General features: G+C 40.4%; 1 protein-coding gene across 2 annotated transcripts in view; it reads left to right on the top strand.

Moving 5' to 3' along the window:
• The window catches only part of MMEL1 (membrane metalloendopeptidase like 1), an 827,783-nt gene that overhangs the window by 180,048 nt on the left and 632,644 nt on the right, over window positions 1-15,091 (top strand). The window contains exons 1-2 of one of the 2 annotated variants that reach the window (XM_085609188.1): window positions 1,086-1,871; window positions 3,176-3,339. In XM_085609188.1, coding sequence (XP_085465314.1) covers window positions 1,822-1,871; window positions 3,176-3,339 — 214 coding nt within the window. In that variant the 5' untranslated portion in view covers window positions 1,086-1,821. Of the gene's footprint in view, window positions 1-1,085; window positions 1,872-3,175; window positions 3,340-15,091 lie in introns of those variants that run through there. The other variant, XM_085609192.1, reaches the window with a different exon arrangement.

Consider the following 15,091-nt stretch of genomic DNA (forward strand, 5'->3'; position numbering starts at 1 on the left):
ATATATGTCCACTGCCTCGTCTTCCCCTGCCAGTGCCCCCTCCCTCCGGACACCACTTCTCAGCGCGCGGGGCAGAGCGCCTCACCCCAGCAGAGAAGTTTCTGAGATGGGACTGAGGCAAGGATGCTGAAGAGGGCTGCTCCGCTTCATTCAAACAGTGGCAAATTTATTAGTAACTTAAAAAGATTCTGACCACCCTCTTTAACTATGCCCTCACATGGGATCTGCGGGAAACCTGAAATACCTTTACTGGGTGGCAAACTTCCTGACACATTTGATGCAGATTCATTAAACAGTGCCACATTTATAAGCAAATGTAATTTACATTGCCGTCCCATTACTTTGTCCCCACTTGATTGATTGGCACTAAATTTCGCATACCAAATAAAGAATGATCTTTCCAATTTTCTGGCAATTTTGATGCAGATTCATCAAAGAGTGCAAAACTAATTAGCAAATTGACAATTTTTGCTCTCCCCATTTTCAAATGCCCCCCCCCCCTTATTCGATATGCAGGGATTTGCAAATATTACTCTCCCCCCTTGATTGACATGCACGAATTTGAAAATACCAAGAGTAATCTCAACATGCTAAGGGTCTTATTACAACTTTGGCGGTCCCGCAGTGCTGCTGCCACCCGCTGTCTGCTGGAGGACCACTAAACCATGGTGCGCCTGCCTGCAGGAGTAGGAGTTTAATCCTGGTCAGGAGAGCGGTGCTGTGGCAGTCTCACGACGGTGGGCTGTTAGGCTCATTGGAGAGATTAGCATGCAGCCTGCCGCCGTGACAGCACCTGCAGCATGTTCTTGCATGGGGTGGCATGCATGCCACACCGTGCAGGAACAGGGGTGCAATCCAGGGGGGCACAACATGCCCCCTCAGGCCCAGGAGTGGCAGGGGGGCCCTGTTACGGCCCCCTTTGTTGCCTCTCTGCCACCCTTTTCATGGCAGGCTCACCAAATGACCAATGCAGAGTAACAACGCAGTGTAGGCAATGTAGCGTTTTCCTGTTAGCAGTCGCATGCTCGGCTGTTATTCTCTCACCACAAGCGCAGAGCCGCTCTCTAAAATTCTCGAACATGAGCAGTGGGTCAGGGGATGCCGCAAGAGGCTGCTCGGAAGGAACCGCTTGAATTTTCTTAGCTCTTGCACGCGCAGAAGAAAGGCAGTCGCAGTTCAGAATGAGCGCATCCCCGGCAGATCAGGCAAAACTTTAGCGGGGCTGCCAGAGGCTTGCGATGTTTCTACTGCCTGCCTCTCTGGCTATATATATGTCCACTGCCTCGTCTTCCCCTGCCAGTGCCCCCTCCCTCCGGACACCACTTCTCAGCGCGCGGGGCAGAGCGCCTCACCCCAGCAGAGAAGTTTCTGAGATGGGACTGAGGCAAGGATGCTGAAGAGGGCTGCTCCGGTGCCTCGCCAGCGGACGCACATCTGAATCCACAGGGAGCAGAGGCTGCCGGACCAGACCCCTCTAGAACCCCCCTGACCCATGACGCTATTGGGACCGGCTTACTTCAGCACCTGGAGACTACTAACTCGGGAGGGGGTTCCGCGCATCTGAATGAAGGGGAGTTTCCTTGCAGCGACAGGGTCCTGCAGCCAGGAGGCAGCGTGGGGGGATTTCCCTGAACACCACCCACTGCGTTCAGCTGGTTTACGGGTGGGGGAGTTATCGACCTACAACCTGTTGACGATTGACTCGAAGAAGCGTCAAGATAAGGGTCTCGCTTTGCTTGGGGGCATTTTCTACCTGGGGCTCGTACGTCTGAAGATCAGAGGAGAACCCCTGCGCCCTGGCGCGCGCCTTAATCACTGGAGATGGAAAATGACATTGGCAAGTCTGTTGACAACCAAATGGAAAAATATATGTAAATATGGTTAACCAAATTGTTTTTAAGACCTTTTTTCTGTGTTGCTCTGCCCCCCCCCCCCTTTCCTTTATTAAAGGCAGTTTTCAACAGCGTTCTTTAATCTATTTAACAACACTCATCTCTGTAAATTCGTTATATTTGGTCTTGTTTCCTAATATTTCATCATGTAATACAACTCATGTTGATGTCTCCTCATCTTATTTATTTTATCAGTTTTCTTCTCTCAGCTATTTCTCCTTCCCTTCTCTTCTCTCTGTATCCATTTTCTTCTCCCTTACTTCTTCATACCTTTCCCGGATTCCTTCAATCTTTCCTTTACCTTCCTTCCCTTCTTTCTCTCCTTTCCCTTCGCACTTTTTTCTCCTCTTTGGAGCTCTGCCTCTCTTTCATCCCTTTATTGCTCCTTCTACACCGGCACCCAATCCTTTAATTCCTTTCTCTTACTCTAACCACTCTTTCTTCTCTTCCATTCCTTACCCCATTCATCTCTTGCTCGACCTCCTTCCTTTTGCCTTTCTGTGTTTCTCTCACTGCTTATTTCCTCTCCTTCCTTGATGGTACCCCTATTCTCCTTCACCTTTCTAGTCCTTCCTTTTTCATTTTTTATGACGTTTTGTTTCTTCCTTTCATCTTTCCTTTTCCTTTTTCCATCCCTTTCTCCTTCCTTCTCGTCTCCCCTTTTCCTCACTTACTCTGTTTTTCTTGTTCACAAGTTCTTTTTTCTGTTCTCTTCTTTATCTGTTTCCTTCACCTTCCTTTCATTCAGTTGTTACATTTTCTCTTCCCTTAGCTTCTGCTTTTGATTCTTCCCTTTCCATTCCTCCCTTTCAATAATTTCTGCATCATTCCTTCATCTACTTCCTTCACTTTTCTCAGTGCTTCGATTCCTTTTTCCTCTTTCTTTACTTACTCCCGTGTTCTTCTTCCCACTCTCTCTTCTTCTTGTAGCATGTTTCTTTATTACTCACTTTCATTCCATTCCTCCCATACGTTTGTTCTCTTTTCCCTCCTTGTTAACCTTCATTCATGGATAACCCTCTCTCCATTGCTTCTCTACTTCTCCTTTCTCCTTCTTTGCTTGTTTCCATCCCTTCCTTTATCTCTATCAAACTCCTCTCTTCTCTGGTTGCTCCTTCTCTCCACCCCTTTCCTCCTTCCCTTCCTCTTACCTCCCCCATCCGTCGTTCCCATTCTCCATTTATTTGCGTTCCTTCTCCACCTTATTTGCCCTTTCCGCTGCTTCACTCATTCTCTTTGAAACCTTTCTTCTCCTATTGAGTCATATTTTTAATTCCTCCTAGAGTTACAATAATGGGGAAATCGGAAAGCCAGATGGATATTGTGGAGAAATCGACAAAAGCTGGCAAGAAATCCTGGAGTTTGGCCGAGATCGGACTCTCGGTGCTGCTTCTCCTCATGACCTGCGCAGTGGTGGCCTTGGTGATCTTGTACACAAGCAGCCGAGGTAAGTCGCATTTCTCTTCGCGTTGCCCGAGAAATCGCAGCACCTGCCGAAAACAACCCGTGTTTTTTATTGCATCCCGGAGACCGCGCGTGCAGGTCTCACAGCAAGATATTGGAGGTGAGCAGGGGGCGATTTTATCTTCCCTCTGCAGAATGTGCCGCTGAATATAAGAGAGCATTATTTTATTTCTGCATGACAATTTTACTGGATAAACGTGTACTACAAGAATTGGTAATGCTTTCATCTGCAGTTGTGTACTAAAACCAAACAATTAAAGGGCCCATCTAGTTAAATGAGTAAAATAGTCCCCTTTGCCCACTCCTGCATAACTGACAGCCTGCAGCAATAAAGAGATCAGGATGGCCCTGTGTTTGTCGTGCTGCAGTTTTGGATGCATTGTTCACTAATCTGTAGATGTCCCTCTTAAAGGCGCCATCGAATCAAGTGCAAAAAAGGATAAAAACTAACAATGATTTACTCAATCCTCAATCACCAGCAATCGCAAATAACAAGACTTTGGCAATTCTTGCTCACTTAATGAGGCCATGTTGGATTTTGAGGGGTGTTACTGACAACATTTACTGGATGCTCTCATGTAAAGAGGTCACTTTATGAACGTTATGAATATTTCTAGGCTCCGAATCAATCTGCCATTTTTTCACTGAAGATCATATTAAGGGCTGATTACAAGTTTTGGTGGTGCAGGAGGAGGCGGCACGTCACTGACACGCTCCCGCACCGCCAAACTCACTGCCGCTCGCTCACCAGATAAGTATTAATGTGGTCTGGCGGGTGGGTGGCTTGGTGGTCCCATGTCAGTGCAGTTTAAAGGCCCATGGTGAGACTTAACTGCACCACTGCGGGACTGCCAGTGCACTATATGTGCCCCCTGCATGCACCCCCGTGCGCAGGGGCAAGAGGGGGCCCCATAGGGCCCCCTTTCTTTCCTCACCACCAGCAGTTTCATGAAGGAAGAACCTCCATGAGGCCACTGGTGGTGAGGAAAGTCTTAATATGCTTTGTGGTGCCTCAGGGCACCACCAAGCATATTGCAGACATCAGACTTCTACGTCACCGCCGGGGATCTCTGATCCCTGATGTCTGCGGTGGTGCAATAGAGGCTCTACTGCCCAAGTTGCAATAGGGCGGTCGGACTGCCTGAGCGACAGTGGCTGGACCACATCCATTGTGAGTTTGGTGACCCTCAGTGTGCAAATGGCATGATTCATGTGTGAAAACATATTTTTGAAATCTATGATACATGAATTTAAATTTGTGAATCCATACCTACCCTTTGTAGTCTTACATTAGTGCAGTGTAATGTTGCGTGGGAGTATATCTTCTTCCAGGGGAAAGTAGTATGTGACACAAGATACCTTGCAAACTACAGGAACATCAATCAAGCTATGAGTTTGTGGGGTTCTATAACATTTTATAAGCCACATTCCCATGTTGAATACAATTAGAGACTACTCCTGTCAGTGCATTGACACGGATTAAACCAAATTCCAGGGGCAGTAGAAGTACCACAACACAAGATGCCAATGACTTGTTCCATTCATTTCTTCTCAATAGCCTCCTAGTAGAGCTGAGTGGCTATTAGAAAGGAGAAGTGTAGAAATTACAGAAAGTAAGCATGCAATTAGAGCACTGTTTTTTATGTGTTTTTTTAAAATCATTGCCACCCAGGCCTCTGTCAGGAGAGTAGCGACGTCAGAGTGGGGAACCCAGAGAGAGCAACATAGGTGCAGCAATTGCTACTACTGGCTATCCTTAATTGATCAAAGCAAACAACATCATCTCCTTGTGTTTGTTTTATCCTTAATTGAGGCCTATCTGTCATGGACAGGAGTAAATCTGTATCCAGGGTTAGAATGAGGATGGGAAGGGGCTTTTCCAATGAGAAATCCAAGTACTGAAAAAAAACATGCACAAATGGACATTTTCTAAGCATTTACTTATGTTTTTTAAAAATATTTTTTATTGAAGTCCAAATTACAAACACTTTAAAACCCATAAATACATCCATAAAGAATTTTCTTTTAGGTAAAATATTAGAAATACAAGATCGATTATAGCACAAATATACTGAGAAGTCATGAACAATGAAAAAAAAACAGACAACATCGAATTAAGCCTTTTTTCCACAAGCATAAAGCAGTATCCACTCCCAAGCATGGGCGTAGCCTACACATCAATTCAAATCTCAAAATTTTTGTCCACTCTGAATAACATAGAAAGAAAATACAATTTTTTTTAATCAAAATAGGTTGCCCAGATTTTTTCGAACTTCTTGAGCCCCCCTACTCGTAAAGCATAAGTTTGTTCACTTTTTTAACTGATTTCATCTTTCGGGCCCATTCATGGACAGAGGGTATGAGATCTGTACACCATCTTTGCAACAAAAGCGATCTGGCTACCGCCATTAGAATGTATAGAAATTTAACAAGCTTATCAGGGAAGAGAAGATCTGGATCAAAACCTAAAATTATTAACAAATTATTCAGTCCTAATACAATACTGCATAAAATTTCCAAATAACAGAAAATGTCCTTCCAAAACCTCTGAATCATAGGACATTGCAATATAATGTGTGACGAATTGGCTGTAAGATGATTAATGCAGCGAAAGAACTGCACCAATTGATTGGTATAAACTTTAGAGAGGAAAAGAGGGGTTCGATAAAGTTGCAATTCACTGAAGAACAACATCCGTCGCCAATTCGCTCCTCTTAGCGTACTGAAATTAAGATTATTAATTGCTGACCACATACTGGCTGAAATTTCTAATCCTTCATGTTTCATCCATTTTGCAATTGCCTTCTGCCCAAGATCAGGGCCCTTAACTGAGGCTAAACGCTTTTTCCATTCTTCAGGTTTTTTAACAACCGTATCCTCAAAAAGTTCATGGACTACATGATGTTGATCACAAATTTGGGTTAAATCTAATTCACTAAGGAATTTTCTAAAAATGCTATATGACCCCAAAAGAAGAAAATCATTAACAATCAATTGTGACATTTCCGCTATACTCAACCATCTACCATTCCTCAAAGAATATGAGACTTTACGGGATCCAGCAGTGTCCCACTTTAGTGTAAATTCTGAGGATTTTCTAATCCCTGACAATACCATAGGGCCAGATAACGAAGTTGAGGAATTAATTACAGGGTTGGAATATCTTTTGTAGAGAGCCTGACGCTTTTAAAAAAACCATTGTAGGCACTTATACCGTACCAATTTAGGAGACTTAAAAATTGATAAAGGGGAGTGGATCTGGCTTTCCTTACACATTAAATTCATAAAACTATTGATAAAAAGAGTTGATTGTTGTTGAGGCTTAAATCTGGATATATATTGTGCAAAGTACACAAAATAGTAATCCCTGAGATTCGGAAGAGCTAAACCTCCCTGTTCCAACTCTTCGCATAGAGTGCTAAGTGTAATTCGCGTTTTTTTTTTTGCCCAGAGAAAAGTTATAAGCATAGATGCTATTCGGGTAAAAAAAGAACCTAATAAAATACATGGGATGGCCAAAAAAAGAAAGTTAAAAAGTGGAAGAACAGACATTTTAATCAGTGCAACCCTGCCCAAAATAGACAATGGAAGAGAGTTCCAAAGTGAGAACAGATCCTGAATTTTTCGTAAAAGCGGGACAAAATTCAAATGATATAAATCAGTTATGCGTTCTGAAAAATAAACACCAAAATATCTCTTGGTTTGGTGTTTACACAAGAGAGAATATCAGGGTGCAAATCCAAGCCCACTCCACCACACTGTATAACTTCAGATTTCTTTTTATTAATTCTATACCCACCTAAAACGTCAAATTCCTCAAAAATCTTAAAGGTTTTTGCCTGAACCTCTATCTCGGGCTTAATAATAAGCATAATATTGTCGGCGTATATTTTCAATTTCGCCATAGTTGGAATTGGGGGACGAATATCAGCGCTGTTCCTAATTGTAAGTATTTACTTATGTGTAAATATTAATCTTCTGCACTTACGCAGGTGCAAATATTGTCACATGAATATTCTTTTGAAAGCATTTTCCCAGAAATTTGTTGATAAAAAGTAAATCTTCTCCCAAAAATAGGTGTAAGGATATATCAGTGTAGATTTTTTATTTTTTTCATGATTCAGGCCTCTGGTTTTTATTACCCAATCCTGTATCAGCAACAGCCACCAACAATAAAAGCAACCTAATATTTATCTATCTGATGATCTTTGGTTGGACATTTTGGTCTATTGTAACAGCATTTGATGAATAGCACAAAATGCTTCTATTTAGCAAGGAAGTCAAAGTTTACAACATTGAAGATTTCTGATTTGCTTTCACTCTTTCACTCCTTTGAGAATTGTAATTCTTGTGTCTCTTCTAAGCCTTTGCTTAAAATCCTAGAGTGTTTTAAACTGTTGCTTCTCTTATCCCTACAAAGTCATAATGTAGTTTACAAATCTGGTACTGGGTAAAGACTCTAGCTCAAAATAACTTTAGAGCTCTAACAATTATCTTTGAAGGTCTTACATATAATGTACCTGGAGTGCTTTTAATCAGAGCGATACAGTCATATATTTGTGTGCAAATAACCTCAGAGCATCCTTCCTCATTGAAAATTCAATTTGATCATGAGAGTAGTTTTCTACAAGATGAGTACAAGTGCAAGATGGGATATAAAATTCTGTTAAGCTAAGCATTCATTTTTCGAATGTAAAATTCTACTTGATATCTCTTTTTCAAACTCATCTATGGAAAATAACTAATTTATCCTTAATTAAATAAAAGTATTCATCATCTTTCGTGGTGCAAACTAATTACACTGACCACCCTACCAGCTTCAATCCAAGCGTATGTATAGTCATTAGAGAGGAATTCTCCAGATAAAGGTTGAACACCTCTATATAAATATTCCAGCCAATTCAGAATGTAGTACATCAAATGGGTAAACCTATTTCCATAGAAATCTTCAGGTTGATCATCTCAAATGTTTCTAAATCATTCATACTTTTTCAATTTTTGTTGTTTGTTTTAATACAAAATCAGATGTATTTCATGAATGAATGACTATCAACAACATTTGCTCCCCTATGAACAGTTTTGACTGTATTTTCCTTTATCTACATTTATCAAGTTTTCCACCAATGTTTTTAAAAATATCCTCAATTTCTTAAGAAAACCTGACTATTTAATCCATGGGGTAGAACTTCTATGCTCTACATCAGATCTTAGTAAACTATCAGGAACATTCCAAAGACAGTGGAATTACAGACATTGAGACAATCATTCTAGAGTTTGGTGACACATTTTAAATCACAGGATAAAGTAGTATAGAAAAGGAGATAGATGCACTACTTTTCAACAATTCCGCCTCCACTGAAATTCCAATGTTATGATTCAAAGGAGGCAGCAGCCTTAGAAAGTGACATTGTGCATTGTTCAGTTTTAGAATATACAGGAACTACATTCTTAAAAACTTACAATGCATGCAAAACAGATCACTAACTGTATGAAGGACAGTAACCATGAAAATGACAACATACATTAGACATCACAAACCAGACTCATAGTACATACAAATTCATTAGAACACATTTAAAAAATGTCTAAAAAATTGAAAATTCTTGTTTCAAACCATTTCATTAGGGGGAGATGTAAGGCACTTGCGTGCCTCCAAAGAGAGTGTATATTATGTTTGAGAAACAAAGGCTTTAAAATGTAAAGTCATGCATTGTGCAACACAGGGCATACAAATAACACATGGTTTAGATCTTCAATATAAAGATGGCAAAACTCAGATATTCTCTCCTTTTTGGACTGTATCCCAAATACCACTAATCAAATGAAGGGGGATCAAATCCATTCACATTAAAAAGATTAGTCTTCTGACCCAATAAGTAAGGTTCCAAGGTAGAGAAGGCTGAGGTTGGTTCCCCAGGGCACTGTCCTTGACCACCTGGTTTTGCCTGTTAGACTGGCACAAAACAGTTTCTCTGTCCAAACTTATTTTAATGGAGATTTTTATGTAACTCTTTAAAAGAGACTTGGACATAAAAGAGCCTACATTCAGAGCAAATCCAAAAGTTTCCTTTTCCACCTCGCAAGACCTAAAGATGGCACTCTTTTCTTTCTAAAGATAACATATTTCAAACCTCAAAGCTGCATGAAGGGTTCCCTCCTCTTCACCCAGGAGTGAGTTGCCCCACCTCAGAAATGCCGTCAAATCAAAAAGAAAAGAGGATAAACCAAACTCCAAGCGAAAGGCATTGGGGCGGCAGGCAAAATCAAGATACAAATCTAATGGAAAATAAATCCTTCAATTCCCTCGAAAATAGCCTCAGCATCTCATATTCAACAACTCACAAGCATAACGTAATGAGGGTGGAATAATTTTTAACCCTAGTGATTGACATAATATGGCCAAAATGGTTTCTCCCGCACAATTTATAGAATCTATTGAGGGCATTTGTATGGAAAGGGCCCTACTCAAACAGAGATTTATATGGTCATCATCCCACTACCTAATTAGAAATATCTTGCCCAAATAAAATAAAGAACTCCACCTTTTTCTAGCTTATCTTCCCCTAAAAACCAGTTGAACTTCACCTTTGTCCTTGTATCCTTATTAAAAAAAAAATCAAGATTTTACACATTTGGAAATGCTTATTTTCAATAAGTGAACTTCTGCATTCTTCGTCAAGGTGGAGAGGCGACGTTGCAAGTCAATCGGGGTTAAATCTATTATTGCCACATCATGTGCATACAGTAGGAGACTAATAAACATTGTACCAACCTTTGGACGATCCCCAGATCAGGAAGATCGTATCTACAGAGGGAAAACAGGGAAAACAACAGGGGGACCAACAAGCAGCCCTGCTTTAAACCATTTTAACCTTTCAAGATAAGCCCTGAATCCCTCCCACAAAAATTTGACTGCAAGTGTCAGAGTGGAGTACAATAATAAGCCTCAAAAGGTGGTGCGGGATACCCAGATGTAAAAGCTTTCTCCGCGGCCTTTGACAATCAACTTTATCAATCGCTGTGGAGAAATAAATGAAAACCATGTACACAAGCATGCCCCGAAGATGGGAATATTTCTTAATAATTGCTTGGAGGACAGTATTATCAATGGTATTATGATTTGTCCTAAAGCTTTCTTGTCCCCGGAGAATACTGTTATTTTCTTCCACCCAATTTTGTAAATGGGAGAGCACACTCTTGGCAAAAAGTTTTCCAGTTGCAGCCAATAGTGCTGTCGGAAGCTTGCAGGAGAAGCTTTAGGTCTGTATTTGTATAACCAAACAATATCAATGCCTTTACATAACAGAAACAGAATTCAAAAAGTGGACAAAGGAAAGATTCCCAATCTGCGGCCTCCTTTTTGATAACCTCAATAGGAACCTCAAACCGCCAATTGCTCAAGAAGTTCTAGAATTCTTTATAAAATCAACGATCTCGGCTACGGAGGGAGCACCATATGGCGCAGTCATCTCATCATCCACACAGAGCACCTCTGGATCAACTTCCTCAGAATACAACTCAGAGATGTATCTCACCCATATGTTTTCGGGGATATGAATAGCATCTGCAGTCACTTTAGCATCACTGTATTCAGCAACCATGCACCAGAATATCCCAGAATCCCTTGAGTTTGCGGCCACTCTTAGATGAATCCACTTAGCATACCATTCCCTCCCGTGCTCTTGTGCTTTAAAACTACAACTTCTATGTTTAAGACGATCTATTTCATGCTTTCTTGTCAAGGAAAACAACAAATGCTATTTCTTTTTTCTGTTTTGAAACTTTTTATTGAATTTTACAATGAAAATACATCAAGAGAATAATGATAAGGAGGCAGTAATAAATTGTGAATAAATAAATGAGAAATTCTATAAAAATAAAAAGTAACGATACATACATGACATTTGATGATGAATAAAACCATATAAATGTGGAGCCTATAAATAGACATGTTGTGAATAAATAGTTAAATAATGAATAGAAAAATAGAGAAATAGTAAAAAAGCAGAGAAGGAGAAGATAAAAGTAAGGGGAGGGGAGGAGAATGCAAGAAGAGTAATAATTAATGGATATGTAAATGGCATAAATAAGAAATTGAAATAGCATATTTTATTACTTGGTTAAATATAAATGGATCAAATATAAATATGAGTCAGTGACTGTATTTGAGATCATCATAATAATGATAGAGAAAGGTGTTATCATAGGAAAACACTCACCTTGCTAAAAGTTTAAGACAAAGTAGATTTGGGAGAGAATAGTAAAATAGTGTAAGTAAGAAAAAAGGACAGAAGAATAAAATATGAAGGATAATGTGGAGCCAGGGTTCGGAGAGCTGGGAGAGAGAAAAAAAAAGGCAATTAATAATAGGAAAGACATAATAAACAAAGATGTAGAACAATGAGTTAGTCTCCTCGGTTGGATGCAGTGAGAGTAATAGTAGAATTAGTAGTATCAGCAACTTTTGTTGTTAAGAAAGGTGACCAGGTTTGGAGAAATGTCAGTTTGATCCTGAAGGTTATAGATTGTTCGTTCATGTGAAGCCGTTTGTATCATGGATACTAACCATTCTTCCTGTGAGGGTGGAGAGGATGATTTCCAATGACGTAGAATACATATTTTAGCTGTAGCCAATGCAGTGTGGAAAAGACGGTGTTGTGGTTTAGAGAGCTTTGGGGAATGACGTAGATCATGTAAAAGAATATTGGCTGGTGTGAGTGGTAAATGTAAGGGCATTATGGAGTGCAAAATTTTACTAACATAGGGCCATATCAGCAACGGCCAGCGATAATTATCGCTCGCCCTGGTAGCGATAATTTTCTTATCGCTGGCTATCTCTGCTTTTCATCGCCCTGGTAGCGCGTTATCATCAACGCGCTGCTCCAGGGCGATACAAATTCCAGAGATTGCGATGTTATCGCCGTTTTGCAGGGAACATCGCTGGTTTTCCAGCGATGTTCCCTGCAAAAGGGCGATAACCTTGCTGATACGACCCTGTGGTCGTATCAGCATAATCCACCCCCAATGTTAGGGGTGGCTTAGTCAGGATTTTAGCAGACGTTAGTTTTTGGAGAAAACAGCAGTTTTCTCCAAAAATTAACATCTGCTAAAATGCAAGGGAATCCTTGCAGATAGCGCAAATACGCGTTATTGCTCTCCTAATATGTAGTGTATGTCAGTAACGCCCACTTTGCATCTCATTAGAGATACAAAGGTAGGCGTAGTGTAAAAGGGTGCTAACATGCGTATTCGCATGTTAGCACCCTCTTGCTGATAGGGCGTTGGTTTTATCTCTGCTTTTCTGGCTTTTAAAGACAGAAAAGCAGAGATAAAGCCCTTGATGATATGCTCCGTAGTTCTAAAAAGGTTATATATTTAGGCATTCACAGATAATGTGAGTTGTGTCGCAGCCAGAATTGGAGTATCTCCAACAATTAGTATGTGAAAGTAGGCCAGCTTTATGCAATTTGACTGGAGACCAATGCCAATCATGGAGTATTTTAAATAAAGAAAATTTAAGCCTTGCTTCACGGTTTCTTTTTGCAGATTCTCCAATAGCTGTTCCCAATCATCATCTGTATAAAAGTTTGATAAACGGGATTGCCATTTAAGGTGAAGATTATGAGAGAGGGATTGTGAAAAGAGGTCAAACGTGAAGATTTTATAAAGGCCAGAAGTCACTCCTTTATGTTTCCCCCATGTATTTAAATAGCATAATATTGGTGAGATTCGAAACGACCAAGGGGGCCATCCCAAATGTTTCTTCAAACACCGTTGGAGTTGAAGGTATTTGAAAGAATGTTGTGCGGGAAGATTAAATTCCTCCATTAGTTGCGAGAATGATTTGAAATCACCATTATTAAGAAGCTGATCTGGAGAGTGAATGCCTGCTGTTTGCCACAAAGGACAAGATAGAGTTCGACCGTTAATACGTATATCTGAATTATTCCAAAGGGGAGCCTTATTGTGGATACGCGGGTTTGAATCTAGTAAACAATGTCCCCTTTGCCAAGATTTAAACATAGCGGATAGAATCGGATTTTTGGGGTCAGAACGAGTAGTGCAGCTTCCATACAAAATAGAAAGACCTGACTCTGTGGATAAAAGGTGGCGTTCTATATGAACCCATTGTGTAGCATCATTGATTCCTGGTAACAAATAAGATATTTGAGAGATGTGTAATGCGAGGGTATAATGTTCAATAAATGGGAGGCCCATTCCTCCATAGAATTGGTGAGCTTTCAATTTTGTCACGGCAAGACGAGGTTTAGCCGAACCCCATATAAAGGTTTTAATCTTGGAGAACAAATGCTATTTCTTCAGGAGATTTATTTCCTTATTTGACACCTTCAATCTAAGATTCCATTTTTTCAGCTGCCGGGGGCCTTCATTAGAAGGGCCTAATTTACAAAACCCCTCCATATGGGATTCATATATGGATTTGAGGCCATCCCCTTCAGACTCATTCAAAATGGTGCATTCACTTTTTATCTTGAAGCTTATGTACACAATGTTCTTGGCTGTCCAGAAGATATGACCATTCGACTTGCTAATGCAATTCCGACTCAAAGAAGGATTCATGGAAACTAATTCCAGGAGGTTAAAGGCTATATATTTTACCTATTAGGCAATGATCACTCTTAACAGTAGCATGCACAGTAAAATCCTCACAGGCCCCAAACATCTGAAAGAAGCTAAAAGTAAACTATGTGAGGAGTTAGAATGGAAAGTAGCAGCAGCATTAACACCTGCTGGTGTTCTTCCATTTAAGGTAACAAAATCGTACTTCTCCCAAAATTCAAGTAATTAAAAACCATGCTTGTCAGTTGTACATTTTTCTAGTAAAGAGATCCCTGGTATGAACCAGACTTCTTCTTTTTCATCTTTTTCAACATTAGCAAAAGTCGTGGAGGCCACATTAGAGACCTTTGCATTCAAATCACCCATGATTATTACCAGGGGACCATTTTCGGCTGTACTAATATCATGCACAAAGGCAAAAAATTAACTCATCAAGTTGTTGAAAAAATTTCTAGGAGGAATATACATATTTGCTAATAGAAAAAACGGAGGGGCAACCTCTTACTAAAAGCCAACTTCAAACAGAGGCATAAATTCGAAGGATGAACAAAAACCACTCGGTTCCAGTTTACCGTATTGTAAGTAAGATTGCAAATACAAAATAATCTGCAATTAAAAACTCTGAGCATGACCAGGTTTCTTGCAAGCATATAATTAACAGGTTGAGAGACTTAAAAAAAATTCAGCTTTGCCTCATCATGTCACAGCCCAGCCAAATTCCAAGACGGAAGCAACTCACCCGGGCTACCTCAAAGGCTTACCCTGCTTTACAGCAGGCCGGGCATTATTCAGCACTCCCACCACCCAACTCCACCTATAGAGTCCATCCTTGGATTCAAGAGCTTGTTAATTAGCCACAGGACCCTCCAAGGTTTAAAACACTCGTCCACTTTGTCCAAGTGAGAAAACTATATCCTTAGGCAACCCCTGTTGTAAAACATTAGTAGGTCCCACTGCAGCAACCATCATTGACCCATTTTCTTTTTGTGTATTCAAATTATGAAACAGGGTCTCAAGTTGCTCCAAAACAGGCACAACATCAATTCCCCTTTTTAAAAAGTAATCACAATTTTGCATAACCAGGTTTGCGATGACAAGGAGTTAAATATAATTCTAGAAAAAGAGGTCGGAACAAAGGAGTAAATTTCCTCCTT

This window comes from Triturus cristatus, chromosome 1_2 (genome assembly GCF_964204655.1).
Source record: "Triturus cristatus chromosome 1_2, aTriCri1.1, whole genome shotgun sequence".
Classification (NCBI taxonomy): domain Eukaryota; kingdom Metazoa; phylum Chordata; class Amphibia; order Caudata; family Salamandridae; genus Triturus; species Triturus cristatus.